Source organism: Limtongia smithiae (genome assembly GCF_038497785.1).
Source record: "Limtongia smithiae strain NRRL Y-17922 unplaced genomic scaffold V1518scaffold_11, whole genome shotgun sequence".
NCBI classification, from domain to species: Eukaryota; Fungi; Ascomycota; class Lipomycetes; order Lipomycetales; family Lipomycetaceae; genus Limtongia; species Limtongia smithiae.
The window spans coordinates 270,637-297,128 of record NW_027117632.1 but is presented as its reverse complement, the minus strand read 5'-3'; the positions used below and the strand labels follow the sequence as shown (position 1 = coordinate 297,128).

The following is a 26,492-nucleotide window of genomic DNA, read 5'->3' as shown; positions in this document are numbered from 1 at the left end:
GGGATTGACCGTCGAGGATTTGATGTGAGTAGTTGTCCTTCGTGAGATGAGTGAGAACGCGACTAACATGCACGCAGGACCGCTCTAGCATCGTTTGCGTATCAATGCCCTATTGAGCGCTCGAACGGCACGCCGTTGATACGCATCATGCCTGGTCTTGACGATCCCGAGCAGGCGCGGCGCGTTTGGAACGGGTCGCTGAAATGGCACACCCACCACTTTTAGGAAAAGAATCGGAAAGCGAAGTCGGCGAACTTTGACTTTGTTTTGGCCATTGTGTAAACATCGGAAATACGTGTACGATTAGTCTTTTGTAAATATGAGAATGCATCAGGCGGGCCATTGTCGCGGCGTGGTAGCGGCTAGGGCAAACCGCCCGACTGGCCGCCGGCCTATGTTGACGACGCAGGCGGCAATGGACAGTAGGCGGAGGCAGCGGGTTAGGGTACTTGTAGTGAAGTCACACAGCGAGTCACAGTGTGAGCAGCACGAGCCCCTCGGTGTGTCGCGGCGGGCGTGCGACGCAGGGGTCGCAGTATCGTGGACTTCGTGTGTTTCTATTTTGCGCGTCTGCCACTGCATTGTTTGCGATCCGCTGCGCCCAAAGACTCCGCCGCCGCCGACGCCGCCGTCTCGCGCCGCCTCGTAATCGCTTTCGCGTTCATCTCGCGTTTGCCCGCCTCCGCTTAGCGTCTTGCTCGCGTTCGCTTGCGTACCGCTCGGCTCGTGGCCTGCTCTTCGCGAAGCTCGCTCGCTCGCTCGCCTTCATACTCGCCGCCACAGTCGCGTGTTTACGCTCCTCCGCTTCCAGCACCAACCACCGCCATTCTCGCCATCACGGCTTCTGCTGTCTTCGCGCGTGTCCCGCCTGCCGCATCCAGTCCTCCGCGCCCCGCGCCGCCGCCACCATGAACGGCTCATCCTTCCACAGCCCGACCTTCAGCATATCCCCCCACAGGTACGGCCTGCAATCCCACAGCACGTGTCGCTAGACACCGTTCTAACCCCCCTCCCCCCCCAGATTCCAGCCGCGGTCAAAAGCGCACTTCCTGCGGCGGCGGCCTTCCCGCCGTGTCTTGCTCATCGCGTGCCCGATTCTTGCGCTCTTCTTCCTCTTCCCCACGCTCTCCTCCCTTCTCACGCCGGACTTCGTCGGCGGCGTCTTCCGCGACGACCCCCTCATCTCCACCGTCCACCATTACGACCTCGCACAGTCCCAGGGCACCGGCCGCGGCTGGGAGCGCGAAGAGCGTGTACTCATGTGCATCCCCCTCCGCGATGCGGCGCCTCACTTGCCACTGCTCTTCTCCCACCTACGAAACCTCACCTACCCGCACTCGCTCATCGACATGGCGTTCCTCGTGTCGGACTCCAAGGATGTGACACTGCTGCTGCTCAATGCGCTGCTCGAGCGCGTACAGAATGACAAGGACCCGCATATGCGCTTTGGCACGATCGAGATTTACGAAAAGGACTTTGGCCAGGTTGTCGGCCAGGACTTTTCCGATCGCCACGGCTTCGACGCGCAGGGCCCCCGCCGCAAACTCATGGCGCGCGCGCGCAATTGGTTGCTCACCACCGCCCTGCGCCCAGAACACTCCTGGGTGTATTGGCGTGACGTGGACGTAGAGGTCGCTCCCCCGACCATCATCGAGGATCTGATGCGGCACAACAAGGACGTTATCGTGCCCAACATCTGGCGGCCTTTGCCCGACTGGCTGGGCGGCGAGCAACCGTACGATCTTAACTCGTGGCAGGAATCCGAGACCGCAATGCAGCTTGCGCAGACGCTCGACGAGAACGCGGTCATCGTCGAGGGCTATGCCGAGTACGCAACCTGGCGACCACATCTTGCATACTTGCGCGACCCGTACGGTGATCCCGACGTCGAAATGAACATCGATGGTGTCGGCGGCGTATCCATCCTCGCCAAGGCCAAGGTGTTCCGCTACGGTGCGCACTTCCCTGCGTTCTCGTTCGAGCGACACGCCGAGACCGAGGGCTTTGGCAAGATGTGCAAGCGCATGGGTCTGTCCGTCGTCGGTCTGCCGCATTATGTCGTCTGGCACATGTACGAGCCCTCTGTGGACGACAAGAGGCATTTCGAGGACATGTTCCAGCAACGGTTTCAGAAGGAGAAAGAAGACCGCGCACGCGAGGCGAAGGACAAGCCCGAGTCGATCAGCGCCGGCGCCGAATCGTCGGAGCAGCAACAAGCACAACAGCCAAAGTTCGAGAGCACAAGCGGTGAATCGCCACTCAAGGAGCCTAGCAAAGACAAGTTCCCACTTGAGATGTACGATCAGCCAGAGTACTTCCTCGACTCAGTGCGGCAGGCCGAGCTTCAGGCCGCGCGACAGGTCGAGGCTGACATGAAGCGTCAGCGGGAAGAAGAGGAGAAGCACAAGGCCGAGGAGGAGGCCGCCGCCGCCGCCAAAGCTGCCGCTGATGCCTCTGCCCCTGCTGTGTCAGCCAACAAGGCCTCGCCTAAGAATGCTGCGTGATTTTTTGTTCTCCTTTTGAGTTTTGTCTCGTCGCGGTTGTCTTTTTGCATTGTTTGCATCTCTTGGGCTAGCTTGTCTTGTTGTGTGTGTCCTACTCTGTCCCTCCCCGGTCCGCGTTGCCGTACTCTTTCCCTCTCACTGTCTCACCTCCCCTCTACCCGTTCTCCTCCGCGTCCTTCGCCGCATATCGCCTTGTCTCTTGTTGCCCATCTCTAAATCGTGTATTCTAGAGTTCCATACTATTACGTGTAGATTGTGTCTGTTATGTCGCGTGTGTGGTGTTTGTACCAGGTATATAGTTATATGAAGCCATATAGACCGATCCAACTGTCTGCCACCATTGATGAAGTTTACATATTATACTGCATTGTGCTCGAAAGAGTGGTACATAAGAAGATACAAATACAAAGAGAGGGCTGGCTGATTAAATCCAATCCGCTGCAATACAAAATCCATTGCTATACAAAAAACTCCACTACACCCTCTGTTGATTGGTTTGTTTTGTTGGTAAGTTAGGACTAGCGGTGCTTTTCCGTTTCAAGGCGCGAGTAGAGTAAGTACAACGCCATTTCTGTATTATGTTAGCAGTGAACTGAAATGAGAGAAAGTATGCGAAGTACGTACGGTTGCACTCAGGAGTTCCGGTGACTGTGACGAGACGCTCGTTACTGCTGTCCTGCGGCTCGTTAATCTTGATTGCCGACCCGGACAACTGGCGGATCTCGTTGATCTTGGAGCCCCCTTTTCCAATAATGGCGCCGACCATGTCGTTCGGGATGTAGATCTGCTGCGTGAGCGGCTGGCCGGGGTGTGCAGCCTGCGCCGCCTGCTGCGCGGACTGTACCGACTGGGGCGCACCGACGGAGGGGATAACCTGGCGCGGGGCGACTGGTTGCTGCGGTTGCTGATGTGATAGTGGCTGTTGGTACTGGTCGTATCCGCCCGCTGAGGAGGGGTCGATGACTGCAGTAGGGGTGGAAGGTAGAGCCGCCGCAGCTACCGGGAGGAGAGGGTTAATACCACGCATATCCGCCTCATACTCCGCGGCAGAGTACCCTGTTGCTGCCACTCCATAGGGGTTCGCCGGCGTCCGCACGCCCCGCTGCGCCGGTGCGAACGCTGCGAAGTGCGCCGGCCGGCCGTACGCGCCAAACACCGCGAGCGGGGAGTAATATTGCACGTGCGCCATCGCGATTCGGTCCGCCTGCTCAGCAAGATGAGCGCATACGAGCTTTGCGGCGTGCCGCAGTGGTGCGGGAGTCGCGCTGTGGCAGCGCAGTAGCACCGAGCGCTCGGTCGAAAGAGGGAGCAGCGTCGCCGAGACTGAGACGTGCGCCCCGGTGGTCGCCGCGATCTCACGCACGCGCGCCCCTTGCTTCCCGATGATCACGCCCAGCGCGCGGTGCGGCACGAGTAAACGCACGCTGTATGTCATCCGCGGCTGCGCAACGTTTGTGCTCGTGTTGCTGCTGCTCGACCGCGCGTCATCAACATCCGCACCGCCCCCGTCGTCGCCGTCCTGCTCCGCCTCGCCATCGTCATCGTCGCTCCCTGCCGGAGCCTCACCGGTCGCCGCCACCGCCATCGTGCGCGCAAGCAGCGCGACTGCCCGCGCCGCCGCCTCGACGCTCCCGCTCACTGTGAGCACGCGCTCCACCGCCCCCTTCACGTTCTCGCTAAAACTGCACCGCACGCCCCCTGCGCGCTCACGGATTCGCGCAATCGTCGCTCCCTTATGTCCAATCAGCGCCGCCGCATCGCGTGAGGACACAAGCACGCGTAGATGCACCACGTCGCTGCCACCCGGGCCCCCCGCCGAAGACGAGGAATATGAGGCCACGCCGGTGCCACCGTTGCTTCCAGACGCGTGCCGCTTACCGCCGCCGCTTGTGCTCGCACCGCCATCCATGTCGCTCATGTGTCGTTTTAGGCTCGTAGTCGCCATGCTGACCGGTGTGTCGTAGTGTGGTAGGTGTGGGGTGGAGAGAAAGCGAATGGGCGATTTCGCGGAGAGTTTTCGAGCGCGAAAAACTCTATCTGGTCCTGAACCGCGCGTCGGCGCGTTCGCGTTTTTGCGCGTTGCGGCATTCTAGCTAACTATCCCAGACTCTATCTGTCTAAAATTGTAGTCACATCGATACCGGCGCAATGGTATGAAATTATCGCTACGCTTCGCGCACGCGGGTACGTTCGACGACACCACCAACGCGTACGACGGAAAAGGAAACGGGTAGGGCGGTTGCGCGGGTTAGGGCACAAGTCCTCTTCCAGAACCCTTCTCCGGTATGCACACGATCTTGACATGTGACGACACTATTAAATGTGTCGCGCTCCAAAGCGTTGCGTTATATTTGTAGGAGTTAAAATACAGACGTTATTAGCACACAGTTCAAACTATACACTTTTGGCAAAAACAGACAGACCATTCAGAACAGCAGCAGCAGTATTAAACACAACGCTCCAATACAGCGCAAAACTGGTGTCATCGAATCGGCATCAAAAACAATAGGGTATCCTCTTCTTGCCACTCATCATTTAGTGATAGCACGTCTCGCGACGCAGTGGCGGTCGACGCATTACTGGTGATGGCCGTGCAGACGTACTTGTGGAGCCCGACGCCGCATCCGATGTCGGCGTATTATTCACAACCGTCGGCTGGGTTCCCGGCGACAGCTCTGCAATCTCAGTCGATGAACACCTCGCAAGATCGTAAATCACCCGCTGCGTCGGCGTAGTCGGCGTGCTCCGCGTGAGTAGCTCCTTCTTCATCCGGTGGTAGCTGTCGTTCGGGTCGTAGTCGGTTTGGCGGAGCAGACGCTCTCTGTCCACGTTGTTTTGCTCTGCAGAACTGCTGCTATCATTATTATCGCCGTCATTAGAATCAGAGTCGCTAGGGGGAAGAGTTCGTCGCTCGCCTCGCCTGAAGGTAGAGTTAAACGGCCATCGCAGTCGTGCACGGAAGCGAGCCATCGCGCCACGTTGTGCATGCAAGTCATTAAGACTCCTCAGCTTGTCCTGTGTCATCTCGTCTTCATCTTCGTCGGCCGCCACCGCATCATCTTGCTCGGCGTTTTCACGCGGAGTAGCCTTGCGAATTGTCGCGTTCGTCGCACTAATCTTGTGCTTATGGTTGTCATCTCTTGCAGCAGGTGCTGCTCTTTGCCGTGCACGACGGTTATGCGACGAGCGCGAGAACATGGAGCAAAATGAGGGAAATTTGCTTCGGTCCTCTTCGCCCTGCTTCGTAGCCGACGACTTCTTATCCATTTTTGATTGAGTAGTCGTTTCAGCTGCATACGTATCATCGCCTCGCACGCTTGCACTCTCGCGTTGATCAATCATCTCTGGCTGCACGCCAGTGGTGCATCGCAGAGACCGTGAAAACACAGATCGAAGCGTTGAAAATCGGCTTTGCCTCCGCGCTTGCCGCTCCTTCTTCTTCTGTTTCTTTTTCTCCTTCTTACTCCGCTGGTCACTGTCTTTGGCATCAGGGTCTTCGTCGTTTTCATGATCCCCGCTAGCGACAGGCACTGCAAGATATGTCCCGGTCGCGTACATCATTGTCGGACTCGGCAACGTGAAACGTGGCGTGGTAGGACTTGCTTCCAAATCAGTCGTATGAGCGCGCAAACGAAGTTTCTTCGTGCTCACTGGCGATAGCGCCGACATCGCGCCGTCCGCATTTGAGTCAGCGTCTGCATTCTTGGCGTCGCTAACAGCCCGACGAGCACGCTCGCACTCATCGTGCTCCTCGATCGACTCCTCAAGGTAATCTCGCAACTTCTTCCGCATCTCAGCAGTATTCAGTTCCTTAGCATTCTCCTCATCATCGTCGTGAATGCTGGTCGCGGTTATCACAGGCTCGTTGTTGATAGCCAACTCGTCAGAGGGGGTATAAGGTGAGAAAATATCAGTAACACGCGGCATTCCGTGCGCAGTAGATATAGACTTCGTCGTGGTTGCGCCAATCTTCTTCTTCGGCTGGGGTTGAATCGTAGCAGTCGCAACGGCGGCAAAGGTATCGCTCTCATCGGTCATGCGGCGAGCGCGTTGACGCGGAGACTGGTGACGACGGTGGTTACGGGGGTGCATCAGAGACTGAAAAAATGACTGTGGGGGTATCGGTTCAGAGTGTTGTTGTCTTTGGCGTTGCAGAGAACGGCCGCGTTCGATGACTGGCTCGACGACAACAGTGGACGCAACGGTACCATCCTTCCCGCCGTCATCGCGATCCGGACTGATTGACTCGTGCATCATATCTACAGGTTGCATAGAGGAACAGACAACAACGTTCTCCCCAGCAATACTCTCTTCAGCAATACTATGCTGCTGCTGCTGCTGCTGTGGTGGGCTGGTTGCCGTGAAGATAGCCGGCGTGAACGCGCCAATAAACCGTGAGGTACGACTACGCGATGTCGTAAGCTGCAGTTCCTCAGCTCGTGGCCCACGTGGCGTCGGCACACGCGCGCGGATGATCTGCGAGTGCGGGTGGAAGTAGTTCACGCGATGCGCGGCGCCGCCAGGAGACGGTCTGCGGAAGTGGTAGTGGTGGTGGCTCGCACGGAAGCGATTGACGGAGTCGTAGAGCGAGGAGAACGAAGAGCAGGAAGAGGTGCACTGCGGCGGGGTCGTCGATGAAAAAAGATCACTGTCGGGCCTGCGGAAGCAGTGCATCGTGCTATGGTCGGTACATGGGGTCAAGCACTAGAGGGGAGGAAATTTGCGAAGGAGGTGGTGGTCATGTAGAAGGGCCGGCCGGGTTCAAATTGCTGACAGCGCCGCACTGGGAGAACGGGGTTAGTGGTGCTTACATATGATAAGGGAATAGTGGAGCCTCTTCCCCACACCATTCCCGGGACACTCCTCAGCCGCGATCACCAACAACTAACCCTGGCAGCGAGACTTCATCCCCTTTCGCCCGCTCCCTCAAGCAGTAGCAACACTTTGTCATTCCATGCTGCTGCCACCGATCGCGGAGAGGAAGCGCACAACGCGCATCCCGCCGCACGTACGCTCGGTCTTCGACTTGCCATCGACGCCGATCACGGACGTCGACTTCTTCCTGCGTGTCTTCGTCTCGCTCTACGTCGTCGCCTCCACCGGGGCTTCGTCGTCGTCGCCGCTCGCGGTACGCTCTATTGTTGCGACACAGTCGACGACAAAGCTATCTTCACGATTGTTTACGCGGTCCGTGGACGTGCAGCGCAAGTTGTTGTACGCAGATGCGCAAACGCAAGTCGCCCCGCTACAGGCACTGCCAACCATCTCCGTCAGCACCACTACTCCCACCGCAGTTCCATTCACCACACCCGCCGACGCCAAAACTACAGCTGCGTCAGCTGATGCTGTGTCCTTGGAACTAGACGAACTCCTCGCGTCGCTGCCGGCGCAACACGACACCGCGCCTCTGTTACTCGCGTCAAGTAACCGGCCTCCATTAGCAACACTCGCGTACATCCCCGCACCACGGCCCAACCTTACCCGCCACCAACGGGGTCGCAGCGGCGCACCGGGCTTTACCACGACATTCACAGCAACCTCGCCGACCACCACCGCCACATCGTCTTCCTCAGCCGCATCCACAATCACACCCACAACAACAACGACAACCACGACAGTTGGTCGCCGAGGGCCCCTAGTCAAGTCCGCGAGTACGAGACTAAAGAGCAGTTATCGTAAGCGCGACAAGACTATCGAATTCCGCACAGTCAATTTCGCCACCGGTCCGACCTCCGTACTGTCGTCGCCAACCACGACGGCAGCAGCTGGAGCACGAACTCCACCCACTATGGCGCAGGATAGCGGTAATAGCCCCGCGAGTACGCCGGCGCGCACAACCAAAGGCGCACCGGATGATGAAGAAGCCACCGCCACCGCTGACGACGACGATCACGACGACGAAAGTGAAGACGACGCGTTAATCCTTCAGATTCTGAGTGACCCAATATTTTACTCCCGCTGGACCCTGCGCTCTTCCAAATTCTCGTCCGCTTCGTCTGCGTCATCATCGTCATCTTCTGACGCAATGGCAGTCACAACGTGGGCGCCCACGTCGCCCTTCGCGGTGATGGCAGGCTACAGTCCCCGCGCCCGACGACCGAGGACAGACCAATCCCTATCCTCGGTTGCTACAACCAACACTACGATCTCGAATATGTCTCTCTCCCCAGGCTCACCTACCATGCCCGTGGTATCTGTGCAGCCGTCAGCATCCTCGTCTTCCACTGCGCTTCGTTCTGCAAACAGCGGCGGCGGAAGGCGCCTCGACCTTGCGTTTGTGAAGCAGCAGCACGGAGAGCAACCACGTCGTGGCAGCGCCGCATTCCGGAAAACGCAGCCATTAATCGCAAAGCAGCGCGCGCATTCAGATCCCGCAGACTCAAACAACTCACATCTTCATCATTATCATCCGCAAAACCCCACCGTGGCATCCCCGCCATCATCATCATTAGCATTCACTTACTACTCGTCCTCACCCGACGCTAATTCCTCCTCCACGGCATCGATACCGGACACAACGAACTCCTCAACTTTGACTCAATCGGCCCGCCATCTGCAGGCGCCCTACGGCGACAGTCCTAATTCGCCATATTTCCTTCTCACCAGCATGGGTCCGAAACTGGTCACACCCGGGCGCGACGAGGACGTTTACGGCGCTGCTGGGAGCCCTACGTCACCTGTTATCCTGCAGCGACCGCCGCTGAGTTCAACGGGCTCGTGTTCTTCCACTTCCCCTAGTGTGTCGCCGGGTTCCAATAAGAAGCCGAGTGCTAATAGGCCGATGTCTTCTGGTATGGCGACGCTCACGCCAACTCAGTCGCAGACGTCGGTCTCGACTACATCGACTACACGATCCAAAGCGGGTACGTGGATTATGGGCAAACTTAGCAGCAGGTCTTCTCGCGACAGACGCGATTGATCTTCTGTTGTACATAGTATAGATTGAATGAGTACATAAAAGCATTAAAATCCTACACACAGCAAACACTACGCCTGATATAATCCACACTAATCTCACGCAACACCCATCCGTCTAATCGTCCGCCGCATGCCGTCACCGGTCACGCTGATCTGACCCTCGGTCTCGAGACTGCGAATCGCATCGCCAAAGTCCAGATTCTCGATATGCTCTGACGTGGTCTCGTTCATGCTCCGCAGCAGATCCGAATACCGCACGCTGCCGTTTCCGGTCGTGCGCAGCGCCGTCTCGAGCGCAACGAGCACCTCCCGCTTCAGATCTGCGCGCATGCGCCGCTGCGCTGCGGACGTGCCGGTCTGGATTAGGTCCATATCGATTCTGCCGGTGATCGGATCCGTAGCGTATTCCTTGATTGCGGAGCGAATTAACCGCACCGCCTCTTGTACGTCATCAACGGTGACCTCGGTTGCGAGACGCATGCGCGCGTGCGCCTCGGCAAGGCGGATCATGCTCTCAAGCTGTCGCGTCGTCGCGGTAATCCGCTTCTCCGCCGCGCGCACATCCTCACCGAGCTTGCGTAGCTCGACGTACGCCTTCACGAGCTCGTCCTTGGCCGCGATACTGATCACGGGGTTTATGTTCTGCCGCGCGTAGGAAATGTACATGGTCAAGAACTCTATTGGGAGGATTTCCATCGGAGTACCGGTCTCTGGGGTGTCTTCGAGGTACAATCCAGCGAGATGGCGCGCAAGTCGGCGATCGGCTTGCTCGTCGACCTTGTCGAGGATCAAGTACACGAGATCGAAACGCGACAACAGCGTCGGCGGCAGATCGATGTTCTGCGGCACAGGCAAGTTAGGGTCGTACTTGGATCCGATCGGGTTTGCAGACGCCAGAATCGATGTTCGCGCGTTCAAGGTCGTTATGATGCCCGCCTTTGCGATAGATACGGTCTGCTGCTCCATAACCTCATGCAACACCGACCGCGTAGAGTCCGACATCTTGTCGAACTCGTCGATGCAGCAGATGCCGCCGTCCGACAACACCAGCGCGCCACTCTCGAGAACAAGCTGGCGCGTGTCCTGGTCGCGTGTCACATACGCAGTCAAACCGACTGCCGAAGAGCCTTTGCCAGATGTGTACACGCCTCGCGGCGCGATCTTGTGCACGTATTGTAGCAGCTGCGACTTGGATGTCGATGGATCGCCGCATAGAAGAACGTTGATGTCGCCTCGGTATCGCGGAGATCCGCTCTTCTGGAATGTCTTGTTGGTGCCGCCAAACAACTGCAGCAACACGCCTTTCTTCACGTCCTCCATCTCGTAAATCGACGGCGCGAGTGACCGGGACAGCAGCTCGTACAAGTCCTGCCGCCCCGACGTCTCCTTAATCTTATCAACATCCTCTTGCGTCAGTCTGCGAACCTCGTCGACCTCGGTAGTTTGCCGCGACTGCTGTGTCGATATGTTCTCCGCGAACTCCTCATCAAGAGACAACGTCGACACGTCAAGACCCATCCGCCGCTTGTCCACCTTCTGGATATGCAACACGTCCACGTACGTCTTGAACAGACTCTTGATCGTCCGCATCCGCGGGTTCACGCGGACAGGCACGGATCGGAAAATACCAGTAATCTCAACTCTGTCGCCCGCCTTGCATGCGTCGACAAGTTCGTCGTACACGCACAGCGAAACCGAGTGCGGTGTCTGGCCATCCGGCACGACATCCGGTGTCTCTTGGAGCTTGATAACTTGCTTGTCCGCGTATTCGCATCTGTTGTGCACGATCTGCATTGAATTCTGACTCTTGCAGGCAAGGCGAGGACACGTTGTCGGCTCATTCACAACTCCGCGGTCAACATCCACAATCACGATGTGCGAGCATACCGCGCACTTGAAAAACGATGACTTCATATCCGGGATAATCGGCGTGCTTCGCAGAACAAGTCCTTTGACTCCTACGAGTTTGTCGATGTCGGCCGGGTTCAACTCGCGCAAACCCTTCTTGCATCCGTCTTCCGCACGGAGTCCGAACGGTCTGATCTTGTACACCGACTGCGCTTCGTGCGTGGCAATATCTGCGCGGGAAACGTTCATGGTGGTCAGCATCTCGATCGCAACGTCGCGGGTAGACTGATCCATGACCGGGATTAACTCCTGCGGGTATCTCAGCAAGTTGTAGTACAAGCTGCGAGTTGGCGGATACGCGCGCAGATCCTGCACGTCCAGGTTCAAGTTTGTCAAGCCGAGCTTGTACATCTCCTTGAGCATATCCATGTACACAAGCTCCTCGCCTTCGCCGGGGTGCACGATCTCGCCATCCTGGACCATGCGGTACTTGCGTCGGAAACCCTGCAAAAAGCCCTGAAACTGCTGCGTGCTCTCGGCTAGTGAGACATTGGTACCCCAAACAACGCGATGCGGAACGGCCGCTGCGTCGGAGGACACGCCGTTATCAGCCGAAAAGGTGGCGGCATTCGACGACGACGAGGGAACAGAGGGATCCGACCCAGGATTGCCACTACCGCCGCGAGCACTGCGTCGGTGAATAGGTGTAGACAGGAGGCCTGACGAGTGAATATCGCCTCGCTGGCGCGCATGGCGCGGAGTGCCGGCAGTCGACAAATGCTGAGACCTAGACAAGTTGTTAGTCGAAGACTCGTACCAACTGCATGGGTACTCACAGCTCAGACTGCATGCCGCTCGATCTTGCCGGCCCTCTGCTGCTGCTCCTGACCCTGCGTCCAGGCGACGACGACGAATACCGCAACGGCGACGACACATCGTCAAATCTGCTCCGGCGGTCCCCTGAACGCGATCTAGCATCTCGTCCTCGAGGTGTCGCCTGGCCAGTCTCAGTGTCCGCGTCGGAAAAGTTGTTACCGCGAATGCCCGCCCGGCTGCGCGCGCTGGTCTGCGACGGCGCAGGTGAAGACGACGAGTAGAAGAGCGGCGAAGATGCAACGCCGGTGGCCACGGGGTTACGACCGGCGGAGCGGGGCGTTCGTGCAGCGGTCGGGGAGGACGGTGGTAGGGGTGAGGACCCCGGTGCTGGTGGAGACGACATCGCTGCGTCTATCGGGCGGCAGACGAAGAGACGGGAGGAAGAGAGAGGGAGTGGGAACGTGTGAAGAGAGAGGCGGAGAGTAGAGACACAGGAGATCGAGGGCCGTGCCTTGCAAGGGATGAACTTTAGAGTTTCGCGCACGCGTGATTCACGCGCCTCTGACGCGTTCGCGACGCGTTAAGGTTTGCACTCAATGGGGAAGTGTGATTGGCTTGGGGTTTGTAGCTGGCCGACTCGCGACGCGTCGCGCCAGTCGCCTCGCCCGTACAGCGCAGCAGTGTCGCGCTCTGTTAAATCTCCACTCACTCCATTACTAGCTAGTGTCGACGCTGGTCGCAACCGAGGTAACTCTGCACTCGTCTTGTTACGTGTGCCAACTGCCTTGTTGACTTGTGTGCGTTGATGACCTTCTAGGCGATCCGCCCGCGACAGACACGATCGGGTTCCGACCACGCGATGTCTTCGTCCCTCCAACACGACAGCTCAGGACGCAGTCCCTAAACTCTGATAGACACTAATTTAACCATAGTTTCATTCTCTTTGACCTGCCGTTGATCTGCTCAGCAGTTATCGCCAACGGCCTCGCACCAGCAGAGCAACTGCCGCCTCTGCTTCCAAAGATAAGCACGCATCGACGCATTCCGCCGAGATCCTATAACCAGCCTGCACTGCATTGGTCTTATTTCTCTGATACGCACCTGCCGATGCTCTTCGCCATCGCTGTCCTCGTGCTGCGCTCGCGTTCGCTTGATCTGCTCGTGTGACGGGCTCTGTTTGTATATATACCCCTCTGCTTCGCTCCGCCTTCTGATACTCTATATCTCCACGAAGCTTCCGACTGCTACTCTACTTTTACGCTCGTCTCTGCTCTCACCATGTACACCAGTTACCAACGTCCTATCCCCGCCGACAAGCTCACCAAGGAGTGCTACCGCTGCCGCACTACCATTCCATTTCAGAAGGGCGGGCTATGCAACGCTTGCGAAGGCATGAACTATCTTGGCATCCATGCTTCACTATCATGAAGTTGCTGACCCTTCTTTTAGCTGGCGATAGAAACTCCATCGACGTCGAGCTAAGCCGCATGGAAGTTGCCGAACAGGAGAGAGCAGAACGAGCGAGATTCGAGAATTCTGGGATCGCTGCCACAGAGGAGGCGACTCGAAACAAACCTGAACAGGAAGTCGTGTGCTGTGTCATTCTGTGACCACGCTCAGGCTTGGAATTGCAGCAGGTTCTTCCAGGTTTTTGTATCGTCACTGTGTGGTCTTGGTTGTCTATTGGTTCCATCAAGGCCTCGCTGTAATATAACTAATTGAAAACTTTTGTACTATAATTCCACAACATCCGCTATTTTTGTAAATCCCAGCCCTCCTATTTTGTCCTCTCCTGACCCAGCCAACGTACAAAGTCTTCAAAAAACCTGCTCTGAACAGGCGACCTCTTGTCCCCGGCCCACGCCACCAACGTATCCCCGTAAATCGATGCCAATGCCTTCAGCACTGCTACCTTATCCTCTGGTGTCTGTTCATACACACTGATCTTGCACAAATAGAGCGCTAGTGCAGAGCAAGAGCCGCTGTGTGTTGGACTGTTGGTATGCTGAACTTCGTCGACCAGGCTGCGAAGGATATCACATAGCTTCTCTGGGTTCTCAGCTTTGAACACAAGCTTTGTGAGGTCTTGGCGGATGAGCTCACCAGCCGAGGCTGTCAGCTGCGTTGTTTTTGTCCCGCCGGTGTGCTTTAGTAAATTCAGCATTGGCGTGAACATCGTCATTAGCAGAATTCCAGTAGACGATTCCACGGATGGCCTCTTTACGTTCACCGATGCCAGTGAGCGAAGATACGCTTTCAGAACATCCAAAATGCGCGATTTGATATAAATAATATTATCTCGCGCCTGCGCCTCTAGCTGCTTTCTCGAAGTAACTTTCTGCTTGTACTCGCTCCCGGAAAGTCGGTCCTTGAACAGTGCCGCAATGTGTCCATCCAGTGCCAGCATTTGGTCGTCAGTCATATCTTCGTCTTCCTCTTCGTCTTCTTCACTGTCCTCGTCGCCTTCGCGTTTTCGCTTGACGCCGAGTACCTTGCTGAGCTTCTCCTCGAATTCTTTCAACTCATCGTCGGCTTCTTCGACCTCTTCCTCGACCTCGTCGTCCTCATCTTCATCCTCGCCTTGGTCATCGCTTTCCTCGTCGTCTTTCTCGCTGTCATCATCCTCGTCGTCAACATCGTCGTCCTCCATCTCTTCCTCGTCATTGTGCACATCAAACAACTCATTCTGTCCCTCCAACGTTTCTTTCGTGGCCAACACCTTGTAAAATAGCTCTAACGCTTCTTTATCAACAACTGCACCACCGTACGCCTTTGTAAACACATCACAAGCGCGCTTCAGCGTGACAGACTTCCTCGACGCAAGTTGTATCATAAACTCCGCAAACATGGATCCCACGTCGCTCGTCTCGTCTTGCGCGATCTTCCGCGCCAGTTGAAACGCGTCATCGAGTTCGTCGTCCGTGATGCCTTCGGTGAAGTTGAAGATAACCATGATTGACAAGAATATTTCTAATACAGGGCTATCTTCGACAGCTTGTCTGGACTGCAATGAAGAGATCAGGTCGGTGATGTTCGATACAGTCTCCTTGTCGCCTGGGAAATTGTCGTACTGCGGAGACTCAGTGATAGCCTGCACCGCGAAAAACTGCCACGAGGCCAGATTCTCCTCCGCCTTGCCGCGACTTTGCTTCATGCTATCGTCCAGCAACGATCCCACAAACGCCTCAAGTCGCTGTCTCGCGTCTGCGCCATCCGCCACCGTGATCTGCGGCGACGCAGAAATCTTTGCAGTCAGAGCTTCCGGCTTCAGACATGCAATCTCGGCGAGATATTTCACGACAGCTTTGCGCCAGGCGACGAGCTCGGACAAGCGTTTGCGGCTCACGTGGAAGGTCTGCAACAGGTTCTGCAAGATGTCGCGGCGGATGTTGGCGGGGTCAACGCCGTGCGCGGTCGGTGGGTTGCTGTACAGCTTTTGTAAAATCGACAACACATATGTCATACCATTTTCGTCGGCGGTTGCTGCTAGCTCGAGAGTTGCCTTGAAGAGCTCGCTAGTCTTGCCGTCCTTCTTGGCCTTACTAACAAGCCCGTCGAGACGGCGTCGGCCGTCGTCCACGGCAGGCTCGTTGTGATCCCCCTTTTTGTCGGCTTTCTTTGACGTCTTGGCTTTCTTGTGTGAGTGCGCCTCCTTCTCTTTCTTTTTGTCTTTGTCAGTCGTCATATCGCGTGTGGTGGAAAAAATACCCTGCTGGGTGCTCGAGGCGGCCATCGACGACGGCCAGTTTTTTAAAGTTTAGCGTTCGTCGCTGTGGGTCAGGGCAAGCGCCAAACCGATAATCCGGAGACCCTTCACGCCTCATTCCTGGATACTACACCAGTCCACCGGCATCCAGAACCACTCTCTGGATTGCATACAGTAAACTTTTTAGAACTCTGTCATCTTAGGTTTACGACAGCACGACGATGAGCGCAACGATGGCTAGCGCCCAGGGCAAGGTGGTCATGATTGACAACTACGACTCATTCACCTGGTTCGTCCGTCTACTGTTTCTGCTGCAGCAAAACTAAGAGCGTCGTCTTTTCTAACAGCGCAATCTTATTAGGAACGTTTATCAATTGCTATCACAAGAAGGCGCGGATGTGGAGGTGTTCCGGAACGACCAAGTTACGGTCGAAGAGCTGGCGGCCATGAAGCCTAGCCGCCTCGTGATTTCGCCAGGACCGGGCCACCCACTACACGACGCTGGCATTTCGCGCAGCGCAATCAGCTATTTTGCTGGAAAGATCCCCGTTCTCGGTGTGTGCATGGGCGAGTATGTTTCCGCTTCGATACAAAGGCTGAGTGTTATGACTCACACTTAGGCGACATGTCTACTGACAAGGCTGGCATAGGCAATGCATATTCTCAGTATTCGGCGGCACGGTCTCATCGGCGGGAGAGATTATCCACGGGAAGACCTCGCCGATCGAGCACGACGGCAAAGGCATTTTCACGGATGTGCCTCAACAGGTCGCGGTGACGCGGTACCACTCGCTCGCGGGTACGAACGAGACGCTACCAGAGTGTCTCGAGGTGACGGCGAAAACGGACAACGACATCATTATGGCTGTCCGGCACAACATATACACGGTGGAGGGCGTGCAATTCCATCCCGAGAGCATTTTGACCGAGTTCGGGAACCTAATGATTCGCAACTTTTTGAACATCGAGGGCGGCACCTGGGACGGGCCGAAGAAGACCGTTGCGCCGGTCGTCCCCGCCGTCGCTGCACCCGCGGTGAAGGAGAGCATTTTGGATAGAATCTACTCACAACGCCGGATCGACGTCGAGGCGCAGAAAGCCATCCCGGCATTCACCCCTGCGAACATGCTGCAGCTGTACAATCTCGGCGTGGCCCCGTCCCTGATCGATTTCCCCGCGCGCCTGGCGCAGACAGAGTCTGCGTTATTAGCAGAAATCAAGCGCGCGTCCCCGTCAAAGGGCGACATCGACGTCACCGCGAACGCCGCCTCCCAGGCTCGCCTATACGCGCTGGCCGGCGCGTCTGCGATCTCGGTCCTCACCGAGCCGCGCTGGTTCAAGGGCACGATCGAGGACATGCGATATGCGCGTCTGGCGGTCAACGACGTACCGAATCGGCCTGCCATCCTACGCAAAGAGTTCGTCTACGACGAATATCAAATCCTCGAGGCGCGTCTCAACGGCGCCGACACGGTGTTGCTTATCGTCAAAATGCTCGACGACGAGTTGCTCCCCAAGCTGTACGCGTACTCCAAATCTCTCGGTATGGAGCCGCTCGTCGAAGTTAGTTCTGCACCGGAGATGGTGCGCGCGCTCCAGCTCGGCGCGAAGGTGATCGGCGTCAACAACCGGGACCTGCACTCGTTCAACGTCGATCTCGGCACAACATCTTCGCTGGTCTCGATGGTGCCTACCGGCACCATCCTCTGCGCGCTCAGTGGTATCACATCGCGCGCCGACGTCGAGAAATATGTCTCCGAGGGCGTGCGGGGGTTTCTGGTCGGCGAGGCCCTGATGCGCGCCGCGGACAAGACCGAATTTGTCCGCGAGCTGATGGGGACTTTGTAGCTGGGTTTCGAGAGACATCTGACACGAATTTTTTCAACTAAATAATAAATTGGAAACATAATTATGATGTGATTAAAAATTATATATTACATTAGTGACGACTGGCGCCAAGTTGCGGTCGACAGCGAACTGCGCCTCTTTCGTCACATATATCATGACAGACCTCCGCCAGCGTCAATCACATATTCATGCCCTATATTAAGTGATGCGTGGGGGGCTGATCCTGGTAACTCCATGAGAACTCCGAAAAGCAAATGTTATACAGCTGTAGGTAGCACTGCATTCTAGAATCACGCCGACATTGACGATCGCTGGGACTCGAACGACGCGCGCGGAGTGGGTAGCCTCGAGATGACCATCTCGCTGGGAAGCTTGTCGAGGCTGCCAATGTCCTCGAGCCTGTACTTGAAGTTGCGGGCGTCGCCGAGCTCGTATTCAAAGTGGAACTCGGCGCTAGTTGCGGCGTTGGCCTCCTCGACAAGATCGAGGTTGTGGTGGCGATGAAGGTACTTGTTGTCGCCGGCCTTGAGGTGCGTGTCGTCCTCTGCAGGGAGGTATTTGTTCATGGGCGAGGACATGCTGAGGTGGCGTGGACGGAGCTTGTGGGGCATACTGAGAGGTGTTAGCTGAGAGAACCAGCGGACAAGAGCAGATCCGGTACGTACGCGTTGTGGAGAGACTTGATCATGTTAGTGGGATGGATGTGCAACGACGACATTGATGCCACGTGGGTAATGGCGAGCTGTAAGCAATGATGCTGGCAGAGGAAGGAGACCTGCGGTCCTTATATACGGCGCTAGGCGGGTGCGGCAGCTAACAGGTGCGACCGTAGTAAAAACTCGCACTTTCAGATGCGGGGCGTTCGCTGCTGCGCCGCTGCGGTGGCGCCGACCCCGTGCGCCACTCGGCAAAGGCCGGGCCCGACGCAGGTGCGCCGCTGACGTCTGTGGCTGTGGACCGCGTGCGGCGCTCCGGTTCCTGAACAAGGTACCAACACTCCGCCGTGCGCTTCGTGGTCGGCCCGCCGAGTCGCCGTCGGTCCGACTTCAACCCCTGCCCCGCGCCTTCAACTGCGGCCCTAATCTATTCCCCTATCATACCTTCTGGCTCCCGCTCGATGTAAAAGCGTACGTCTCCTCATAGTACACCTGCAGCCCCAACCGCCGCAGACACTGCACATCCGCTGCTGTCACCCCTGGGCAACTCGACACGTCTACGACCCTTAGCTTCGTGTTCCGCAGTTCGTACACGTCCTCGAGCAACTCCGTCATTGACGCTACGCTCGGGTTCTGCAGGTACCGACCGTACTCGCCGATCAAGCCCACGAGGCCGAACCAGGTTACGTGGTGCGACATGCCCAACAACGCCACCTCGAGGTGCTCCAGGCGCGACAGCCCAATCAACGCCCGATCGGATGCAATTCCGCTCAGATCTAGCAGCGTCAGGTTCTGGCAGCACTTGACGATGTACTCCACAATGGACATATCGTTGCCTTCGGGCATGCCGACATCCGCCGGCGATATCGGCGCGTCGTCGCCGAGGTCGAGATACAGACATTCCCGCAGCCGCAAACTCCGCATCTTCTCCCCGTTCGTGCGCGACAGCACCGCCGCGAGCTGGTGGCTGTTCAGATCGTACATCTTCAAAAACTCTAGCGACTCGATGCCCTTGTACTCCGTGTTGAACCCACCCATGCGCCGCGCGGACTCGTGGTGCAGTGCTGTCGGGATGTATATCAACTGCGTCTCGCCGTCATCACGCGTGCGCATGCGTCGCTGCTGCGGAATGACAAACATCTTCGACAGTAGCAACCGCTTGCACGATGCTGGCAGAATCGGCAATATCCGCATTGACGAGTTCACAAAATCAATCCCCTCTAGCCGTTCGTTCTTTTCAAAATCAAGTGTATAGAGCGACAATGTCGTCGACGGTTCAAACGACTCTGTCACATCCCCCGCCTTGCGGCAATCACGAATCTCAAATCCGCACATTCGGAAACTTTTCAAATTCACCAGCAACCGCAATAGCCTGTTGAACTTCCGCCCGCACAGCACAGGGTGCGACTGAAATGTGAACGGACCAGCATATTTCAAGCGCAGCGCGTGCTTCTTCGTAATCACAAATTCCGTGATATTTGGTAATGACTCCACACATTCGCTGAGTAGTGGGACATCGTAAATCACCAGGTCGCTCTTATCGTCCTCCTCAGAATGCCCGTACTCTTCAAATGTCAAGGACTCCAGAATCGGAAACTTGCCGCGGACAAGCTGCGGGACGAGCCCGAGACTTTGCACGACTGTGATCCGCGCGTAGCGCAGCTGATGCAAATCATCCGGCCACTTGAAGTAAAGTGCTCGCGGGCTCGGGTCTACGTTGTACACCTCGAACCGCTGGCATCCTGACGATTTCACGAACTTGGATATAGAGCACAACACGTACGGATCCCGAATGCTGTTGTCAACGACTAAATACCCCCAAAATCGCGGCGTCGATGTAATTAAGTCGTTCCAGGCCCTGCATACCAAGCGCAGTGGCACGAGTGCTTGTAGCGGTAATCCGTCCAGGATGCTCTCCGATATTTCGCGCGGCAAGAGCTTCACAAAGTCGTATTCCTGAAGATCAGGTACCAAATCAAGCCTGTTCTCGACGTCCCCCGCTAGCTGTTGCACCTGATCTCCCATGTTTGCTGTAACTGTATAATTCCTCAAATGCTAACCGCGAAGTATGACTCGAATCGCTGTTCTGTACGGCAGGCGAGATCATCACCACCAAGCAAACGCGATCTCTCGCAAATCCCACGTGCAAAATTGCACAATGTTTCGATGACTTGCCGCGGTACGTTTCTCCGAGGTTATATCTCGCGTGCCATTTCCGTTCGCCTTTTGCTGGTTGAAAAATGGCTGTGGAGATCCCAAGTAGTCAAATCTGTGTGAAGTGGCGCGTGCCCGCCGGGTAAAACATGTGAAATACTGAACACCAACGCCGCTCGCGAAGAGCACAGCACAGCACAGCACAACAGAGCAATTGAGGGCCTTACTGAATGCGAGGCTACGAGCTATTCCGAAGAACATCTCTGTCGCACAGAGTAGAGCACTTGTGAGGCTGCACTACCAGTAAGGGTTATTTAAGACAAGATCTCAAATTATCATGATTTCATTACAAAGTACCATCCCGTAGTTTTACAGACGCCAAAAGCCTCCAGCAAGTCCATGCCATGGCCCTCATTAAGTTCAGACGACAGACTAAAAGTGTATATAGTCGCCGTTATCGGTATTAAGTTCAATCTTGATCGTTGGCTCACAGTCTTGGATGGCGTATGGCAAGACAGCGATCGCTTGGGGTTCGCTTTCGACCTTGAACTTCGGACCAATGTCAAAGCTTGACGCAGGCGGGGAAGCCGGTGTCTTGCGCGGTCCGAGGCTGGAGAGCACCAACGTGTCGCTGTCCAGGTCTACAGGTGCGATAAGGAAGCGCAGAACTAGGCGTCTGACCGAGTGCTGGTATTCGCCAGGGACAGGTTTTAGGATGATGATGACGGCTCGTTTGCTATGCAGTGCATCATGATTCTCGGGGAGGCGTAAGGGCGATAGACGAATGAAGATGCGAGGGTGGGAGTTGGTCACGCCGGAAGGCGAGGTTACGCGCAGGATCATCTTGCCGATCGGAGAAATGGTGGTGACCGCGCACTTGCTGATGAAGGAGCGGTCATTGTTCTTTTGCCTTGGTGAGGGATGGAGAAGCGAACAGGTCTGAGGAAGCGGGAAAAACTACGGTAATGCATTGCGAGAGCGATAGCATGTCGAAGCGCAGAAACAGGAAATGTGGAAGGGTAGGATATCTGTTTTATATACGGAGAGGGCCGTCGCCATGGGTATTTGCGCGATTCCTGTGGCGGAGTGCATTGGGTGCATTGGTGTCACCAGCAACACCAAACAGCAGACAGGGCGAAGGCAAATCACTGTTGCCTGTGATGGCGTGGTCTAAACGGCAGACTGACTGCGCATCAGGCAACCATAATGTACAATTCCATTCAGAATATAGCAATTGCCAAGCAGCAGTCAGAGAATCAGAGTGGATCGAAGGGGATCGCGTCGCTCAGTGCCACTACCTGTGTAGTGCAGACTAGAATCCGCCAAACTCACTCTCTGCAAGCATTTCACAGACAAACTACCGGATGCGAGATGGTAATAAAACGGCATAGCGAGCCCATGAGTATCAGACTCCAATCATTATGTTGACAATCAACACAGAGGTGCATAGCGCGGGTAAGGGCTCATGATGCTGCGCGTTACGCGTCTCACTGGCGGCTCATCTCCGCAGACTGGCTCCTTACAATAGCTGAATACAGTGTGTTCAATGAGCGCATTGACATCCGAATTGTCATTCATAACCTGTACTGTTGATCAAACCATTTCAATCGCAGATAAGTTGATCCAACAAACACGCAATCACTATGTAGACCACAATGCCGGCGAAATATCAACACCAACCGAGCTGCTATACCTCGGTAAGAAAGCTTGTTTTGACTTGACCTATCATTCGATTTATTTCCATTTTTATTGTTTATTAGAGGAGCAAATATAATTACGACTGACAACCTTAAACATTCAAAAGTCACATGATATACTTGTCGCAGACTCTGGCGGATTGAACTCCCTCGAAGTGTATCAAGCAAGGCAATCTGGCCGAGTTGGTCTAAGGCGTGAGATTAAGGTTCTCATCTCTTCGGAGGCCTGGGTTCGAATCCCAGGGTTGTCAATATTTTTTTAGAACTTTCACCAATATTCTGTTCCCTAAAGTAGTGAGTTATGCTTTGCGCGCATTAAATAAAGTTGGTTCGACATGCGAGAGTCACTATGTGCCGCAGAGTGCGCGGCTGATGATGTTTCCGAATTCCGTAGCGGTTCTGCTTCTCGGATCCATCTAGTCGGAGCAGAATTGGCGTAGAGAAAAGAATCACCCAGAGAGCGCGGAGGAAACCTGCTGTCGGGCATGCCAGACGGAACGCGACCCTACACTTGCTGCAGAAAGCGCGCGTGATGTGCAATGACTTCAGGATGGTTGAGGGCCGCGGAGCCGGTCATCGCATAAATTATGGCACCGGATATGACGGCTAAATGTGCAACGGTGCATGCAACACGTGACAGTGGTAGCGGTGGTGTTGTTCCTGACGGCGTGTACCATTCGTGCAAAAGAGGAAGAGGAAGAAGATGAGGAGGAGGGCGGCTACTAGGCGCACGCGGGGCACAGCAGACCGCGTGGGCGGGGTGTGTAGAGGGATGGCCGGGGGATTCATACGGGGCGGGCGTGGGGGAGCCGCGGCGGGGGGGGCACTCCGCGAAGGGCATTCCAGCGCAGCGACGGGCTGGCAAGAGCCAGCCGGGCAGCCAGAGCGTCGGCGACGGTGTTTTGATAGCAGCAAGGCAGGAACTGAGGCGCAGAGGCGTAGAGGATAGTAGCAAGGACGGCGGCGGAGTGTTGTCGGCGGGCTGGCTGGTGAAAAGGGCGTCCAGGTGTCGTGGGCGCACGCCGCCTTGTGTTCCGGCCGCGCTCTCCTCCTCCCGCCTCTCCCTTCCGTCTTCCCTCCACCCTCTCGCCATCTTCCCTACCTGCACTGCCCCCCCGTACACCCCACACCTCACAATGGACCACGAGTACATGATCTGGGTAATCGGCGGCCCTGCCGGTAGCGGCAAGACAACCGTCGCCGAGTACCTCAAGGAGACTTACAGCGCACCCTACGTCGAAGGCGACGAGCTCCATAGCCAAACGAACATCAAGAAGATGTCGGAGGGTATCGCGCTCACCGACGAGGACCGCATTCCCTGGCTCGGCAAGATTGGCCCTGAGGCATACGCCGCCCTCAAGAAGGACAACGCCAAAATCGCCTTCGTGACCTGCTCCTCTCTCCGCAAGAAGTACCGCGATCTCATTCGACAGTCCGTCCGCGAGCTGCGCGACCGAAACGGCGTCTCCATCGGCGTGCGCTTTCTCTTCATCACTGCCTCCGAGGACACCTTGACTGCACGCATCAAACTGCGCAAGTACCACTACATGAAAGAGTCTATGGTCATCAGCCAAGTCCAGACCATGGAGCTGCCCACTCTCAGCGAACAGGTCGACACCGTCATCATCAATGCCACCGGCAAGTCCAAGGAGGAGGTGGAGGCGTTGTCCCTCGCCGCCGTCAAGAGCAACAAGTAATCGCACCCTCCATCTCATGCACCACCACTGTTTGGATCCTCATTTTCTCTTTTCACGACATCTATTTCCGCAGAAATAGCTCCCGCGCACGTTTTGTTTGCCTGTGTACCTGATTGCTTTTGCCACGCTCTTACACTGTCTTGCTCCTCTCTATCGTGTTGATTTTTGGTTTTTGTATAACAGAGACTTGTGAACGGGCATATCTCATTGAAACGTCGACCTAATGTATTGCTTGGTTGTTTGTCCATATTCTCTTAATGCATTCACGCTATAGATTGCAATTTCCGACCCTGCCATACATCCTTCCTAGCTGAGTCGCCGTCCTCGCCAGTTAAGTCCCTTTGTCAGTCCGGCTGTCGCGGATGTCGCGTGCACCCTGGGACGTTGCAGGGGCCATTTCCCAAACTTCTCCGGGGAGGCCACGGCGGACCGCCGCACCCGTTGCTCTGCTAACTATACTGCGCGAGCCATCACAACAGTAGCTTATAGACTACAGTTACAGATGGCCAAGAGTTTGATAGAAGCGAGCGGTTGTTCATTGGATAGTAGATGTGCGTTAACCGGAGAGAGCCGTCAGAACAGCGTGGATTTTTACTAGTGTTCGGATGCCAGCACATTCGGCCCGTTGAACTATGATTAGCCACTCGCTATCGCAAGGTAGCAACCTGCTCCGGCCCCGGTTAAAAGTCCTTCACCAGCTCCGCGACCTTCATCGTCAAATCCACAACCTCGCCCTGTGTCGCGGCCTCGGCGTACACCCGCAGCGCGTCCTCCGTCCCGCTTGCCCGCACAAAGCTGCGCCCGAACTTGTACTTCTTCACAATCTCGTCGATTTTATCCTGCACGCCCGCGGGCTGCACTAATCGGCGCTCAGCATTCTCGGTCTTGAATACCGTGCGGTCCTTCACCAGCACCTTGACCAGCCGGTTCGGCAGGTCCGTGTAGGCCAGGTCCCACTCTGCCGGACCCCACGACTTCTGCGTAAGGATCGCGATCACCAGGAGTAAGTCCGATAGCGCGTCGCCTACGGTTTGGTTGATGAGATCAGAGAGCGACAGAAGCGTTGTGACCGCGGTTTGCTGGCTCGGCGAGTTGGCCTCAAATGATTCAAGCGCCTTGATCGCCCCGGGAGAGAACAGTACCGTGCCGTGCCCGTTTGCCTCAAAGTACACGCCGATGTCAAACAAAACCGCCGCGTGATGCAGATTCTTCACGCCGGTTGAGGTCACGGTTACTGGCACCTTCAGGACCTCTGTCAGGTACTGTGACGAGCTGCCGTTCGCGTACGCGGTCTGCACCACTCCGACCTCGAGACTAATGCCGGACTGTGCCAGTAAATCCTGCACAAACATGGCGATGAGTGACGCGATCTTGTCGCCGTCCAGTAGGTGGAAACCGCTGTCTTCATCGAGGTAGTAGAACACGATCCGGTCTGCGTCGCCATCCAGACTCGCGTAGATCTGGCCGGCCACGAGATCGACGCCGGATGGCTGCTTTTGCTGCGTCTTGACGAAATCCGCACCGCATTGGAAGTTCAGTTTTGTTGGGGTTGCGACGTCGGCGTTGACCACGACGAAGTTGATCACGTCGCTGCCAATCGCGCTTGCAAGCGCATTGAGCTGTGGTCCGCCGATGCCGTTAGCCGCGTCGACCGTGACGGCGCTGGGCTTGGGCAGGTTCTTTAGCACGACCTTGAACGCGCTCGACAGCTTGTCGTAATACCCTTGCGCCGTGGGCGCGCCGTACGGACTCGGGGTTTTCGCCGTGTTGATGCACTTTACAATGTAGTGCAGCTGCGGGGTCGTGAGCTCGCCGTAATCTGTGAACTCGGCGCCGGCGGCGGAGAGTCCGTCTTTTAGCGCTGCGACGAGACGAGGGCCGGATTCGCGCGTGTCCCGCGCGAAAACGACGGCCGCAGGCGCTTCGAGGTTGATCTTGAGCACCTCGGACGCGTTCAGGTACTCGCGAGCCAGGTATTCGTCCGAGTCTGCGTTCGCAAAACGCGTAGCGTACTCCTCCCACGATTGCTGATTCCTTTAATACATGTTTATCCAGCATAAATGCGATGACGTACCTCGAGCATCTCACCCTGCGGATCAATAAGCTTGACGCCATTGTCCTCGGGTGGGTTATGTGACGCTGTGATCATGACGCCGATAGTCTGCCCTTCCAACTTCCGCGACCGCAATGCGGCGAGCAAGCCCACACGGAAGATCACCGAGTCCAGCAGCGCGCCCTTCTCGCGAAAACCCGCGGTGCCGTATGTGAATGTCTTGTCCAGACGCGGGTGCAGCGTTGAGAACTGCTCAATCTGCGCGAGCTGCTGCAAGATGACTTGATCTGATTGATCCTGGTCTGACATTCTGCTTGAATATAGTGACGTGTGGGGTGACGGGAAAGAAGTGAGGAGAGAGGAGGGGGAGTAGGGAGGTCGTAGAGGACGGGTCTTAAACCGTCATTGATAATCGTCAACAGCAGTGACAGAGTTAGTTACAGTCCACGCTGCCACGATTAAGATGCGTTCTACATGCTCTGTTTACTATCGAGAAGGTCCTCCAACTGCTTGGAATGCCTTCTGTGCTTGCTCTCTGCAATCCACCAAGGTGAGGAGATCTCAGAGCACTTGCTCCACGCACGCCTCCGCATTC

The 26,492-nt window shown here is 56.2% G+C and overlaps 10 protein-coding genes across 10 annotated transcripts; 4 read left to right on the top strand and 6 right to left on the bottom strand.

Annotated features, from left to right (window-relative positions):
- Window positions 1-572: 572 nt before the first annotated feature.
- Window positions 573-2,951, top strand: V1518DRAFT_421123 (Anp1-domain-containing protein). The gene is made up of 2 exons (XM_066905149.1): window positions 573-958; window positions 1,022-2,951. Exons 1-2 carry the CDS (start codon window positions 909-911, stop codon window positions 2,502-2,504), a joined length of 1,533 nt encoding a protein of 510 aa, XP_066757881.1. The 5' UTR covers window positions 573-908; the 3' UTR covers window positions 2,505-2,951.
- On the bottom strand, window positions 2,849-4,699 carry V1518DRAFT_434875 (uncharacterized protein). The gene is made up of 2 exons (XM_066906256.1): window positions 3,129-4,699; window positions 2,849-3,075 (listed from the first exon to the last, which is right to left on the bottom strand). Exons 1-2 carry the CDS (start codon window positions 4,447-4,449, stop codon window positions 3,023-3,025), a joined length of 1,374 nt encoding a protein of 457 aa, XP_066757880.1. The 5' UTR covers window positions 4,450-4,699; the 3' UTR covers window positions 2,849-3,022.
- Window positions 4,700-4,826: 127 nt separating this feature from the next.
- On the bottom strand, window positions 4,827-7,228 carry V1518DRAFT_421121 (uncharacterized protein). Its single transcript, XM_066905148.1, has one exon. It carries the CDS (start codon window positions 7,176-7,178, stop codon window positions 5,040-5,042), a length of 2,139 nt encoding a protein of 712 aa, XP_066757879.1. The 5' UTR covers window positions 7,179-7,228; the 3' UTR covers window positions 4,827-5,039.
- Window positions 7,229-7,362: 134 nt separating this feature from the next.
- V1518DRAFT_421120 (uncharacterized protein) lies at window positions 7,363-9,478 on the top strand. Its single transcript, XM_066905147.1, has one exon. The coding sequence runs from the start codon at window positions 7,459-7,461 to the stop codon at window positions 9,421-9,423; it is 1,965 nt and encodes a 654-aa protein (XP_066757878.1). The 5' UTR covers window positions 7,363-7,458; the 3' UTR covers window positions 9,424-9,478.
- V1518DRAFT_457287 (MCM2/3/5 family-domain-containing protein) lies at window positions 9,371-12,555 on the bottom strand. The gene is made up of 2 exons (XM_066906570.1): window positions 12,107-12,555; window positions 9,371-12,057 (listed from the first exon to the last, which is right to left on the bottom strand). The coding sequence occupies exons 1-2, from the start codon at window positions 12,487-12,489 to the stop codon at window positions 9,519-9,521; spliced, it is 2,922 nt and encodes a 973-aa protein (XP_066757877.1). The 5' UTR covers window positions 12,490-12,555; the 3' UTR covers window positions 9,371-9,518.
- Window positions 12,556-13,634: 1,079 nt separating this feature from the next.
- V1518DRAFT_421113 (uncharacterized protein) lies at window positions 13,635-15,801 on the bottom strand. The gene has a single exon (XM_066905146.1). It carries the CDS (start codon window positions 15,769-15,771, stop codon window positions 13,864-13,866), a length of 1,908 nt encoding a protein of 635 aa, XP_066757876.1. The 5' UTR covers window positions 15,772-15,801; the 3' UTR covers window positions 13,635-13,863.
- A 212-nt stretch (window positions 15,802-16,013) lies between these two features.
- Window positions 16,014-17,640, top strand: V1518DRAFT_376604 (indole-3-glycerol phosphate synthase-domain-containing protein; the record flags this gene model as incomplete). The annotated part of the gene is made up of 3 exons (XM_066901550.1): window positions 16,014-16,081; window positions 16,154-16,363; window positions 16,443-17,640. The coding sequence occupies 3 exons, from the start codon at window positions 16,014-16,016 to the stop codon at window positions 17,638-17,640; spliced, it is 1,476 nt and encodes a 491-aa protein (XP_066757875.1).
- Window positions 17,641-18,690: 1,050 nt separating this feature from the next.
- Window positions 18,691-20,559, bottom strand: V1518DRAFT_421108 (uncharacterized protein). Its single transcript, XM_066905145.1, has one exon. It carries the CDS (start codon window positions 20,319-20,321, stop codon window positions 18,735-18,737), a length of 1,587 nt encoding a protein of 528 aa, XP_066757874.1. The 5' UTR covers window positions 20,322-20,559; the 3' UTR covers window positions 18,691-18,734.
- A 2,628-nt stretch (window positions 20,560-23,187) lies between these two features.
- Window positions 23,188-24,125, top strand: V1518DRAFT_421104 (P-loop containing nucleoside triphosphate hydrolase protein). The gene has a single exon (XM_066905144.1). It carries the CDS (start codon window positions 23,284-23,286, stop codon window positions 23,842-23,844), a length of 561 nt encoding a protein of 186 aa, XP_066757873.1. The 5' UTR covers window positions 23,188-23,283; the 3' UTR covers window positions 23,845-24,125.
- Window positions 24,052-26,340, bottom strand: V1518DRAFT_421103 (uncharacterized protein). Its single transcript, XM_066905143.1, has 2 exons — window positions 25,919-26,340; window positions 24,052-25,871 (listed from the first exon to the last, which is right to left on the bottom strand). The coding sequence occupies exons 1-2, from the start codon at window positions 26,204-26,206 to the stop codon at window positions 24,525-24,527; spliced, it is 1,635 nt and encodes a 544-aa protein (XP_066757872.1). The 5' UTR covers window positions 26,207-26,340; the 3' UTR covers window positions 24,052-24,524.
- Window positions 26,341-26,492: the final 152 nt, after the last annotated feature.

Bases quoted from the DNA above. Each gene is read 5' to 3' on its own strand.
- V1518DRAFT_421113 (XM_066905146.1), bottom strand. From the start codon at position 15,771: ATGACGACTGACAAAGACAAAAAGAAAGAGAAGGAGGCGCACTCACAC.
- V1518DRAFT_421120 (XM_066905147.1), top strand. From the start codon at position 7,459: ATGCTGCTGCCACCGATCGCGGAGAGGAAGCGCACAACGCGCATCCCG.
- V1518DRAFT_434875 (XM_066906256.1), bottom strand. From the start codon at position 4,449: ATGGCGACTACGAGCCTAAAACGACACATGAGCGACATGGATGGCGGT. The intron at 3,076-3,128 runs GTACGTACTTCG...AACATAATACAG, and splicing joins CGGAACTCCTGAGTGCAACC to AAATGGCGTTGTACTTACTC.
- V1518DRAFT_457287 (XM_066906570.1), bottom strand. From the start codon at position 12,489: ATGTCGTCTCCACCAGCACCGGGGTCCTCACCCCTACCACCGTCCTCC. The intron at 12,058-12,106 runs GTGAGTACCCAT...CAACTTGTCTAG, and splicing joins AGCGGCATGCAGTCTGAGCT to GTCTCAGCATTTGTCGACTG.
- V1518DRAFT_421123 (XM_066905149.1), top strand. From the start codon at position 909: ATGAACGGCTCATCCTTCCACAGCCCGACCTTCAGCATATCCCCCCAC. The intron at 959-1,021 runs GTACGGCCTGCA...CTCCCCCCCCAG, and splicing joins TTCAGCATATCCCCCCACAG to ATTCCAGCCGCGGTCAAAAG.
- V1518DRAFT_421121 (XM_066905148.1), bottom strand. From the start codon at position 7,178: ATGCACTGCTTCCGCAGGCCCGACAGTGATCTTTTTTCATCGACGACC.
- V1518DRAFT_421103 (XM_066905143.1), bottom strand. From the start codon at position 26,206: ATGTCAGACCAGGATCAATCAGATCAAGTCATCTTGCAGCAGCTCGCG. The intron at 25,872-25,918 runs GTACGTCATCGC...TAAAGGAATCAG, and splicing joins CGCAGGGTGAGATGCTCGAG to CAATCGTGGGAGGAGTACGC.
- V1518DRAFT_421108 (XM_066905145.1), bottom strand. From the start codon at position 20,321: ATGGGAGATCAGGTGCAACAGCTAGCGGGGGACGTCGAGAACAGGCTT.
- V1518DRAFT_421104 (XM_066905144.1), top strand. From the start codon at position 23,284: ATGGACCACGAGTACATGATCTGGGTAATCGGCGGCCCTGCCGGTAGC.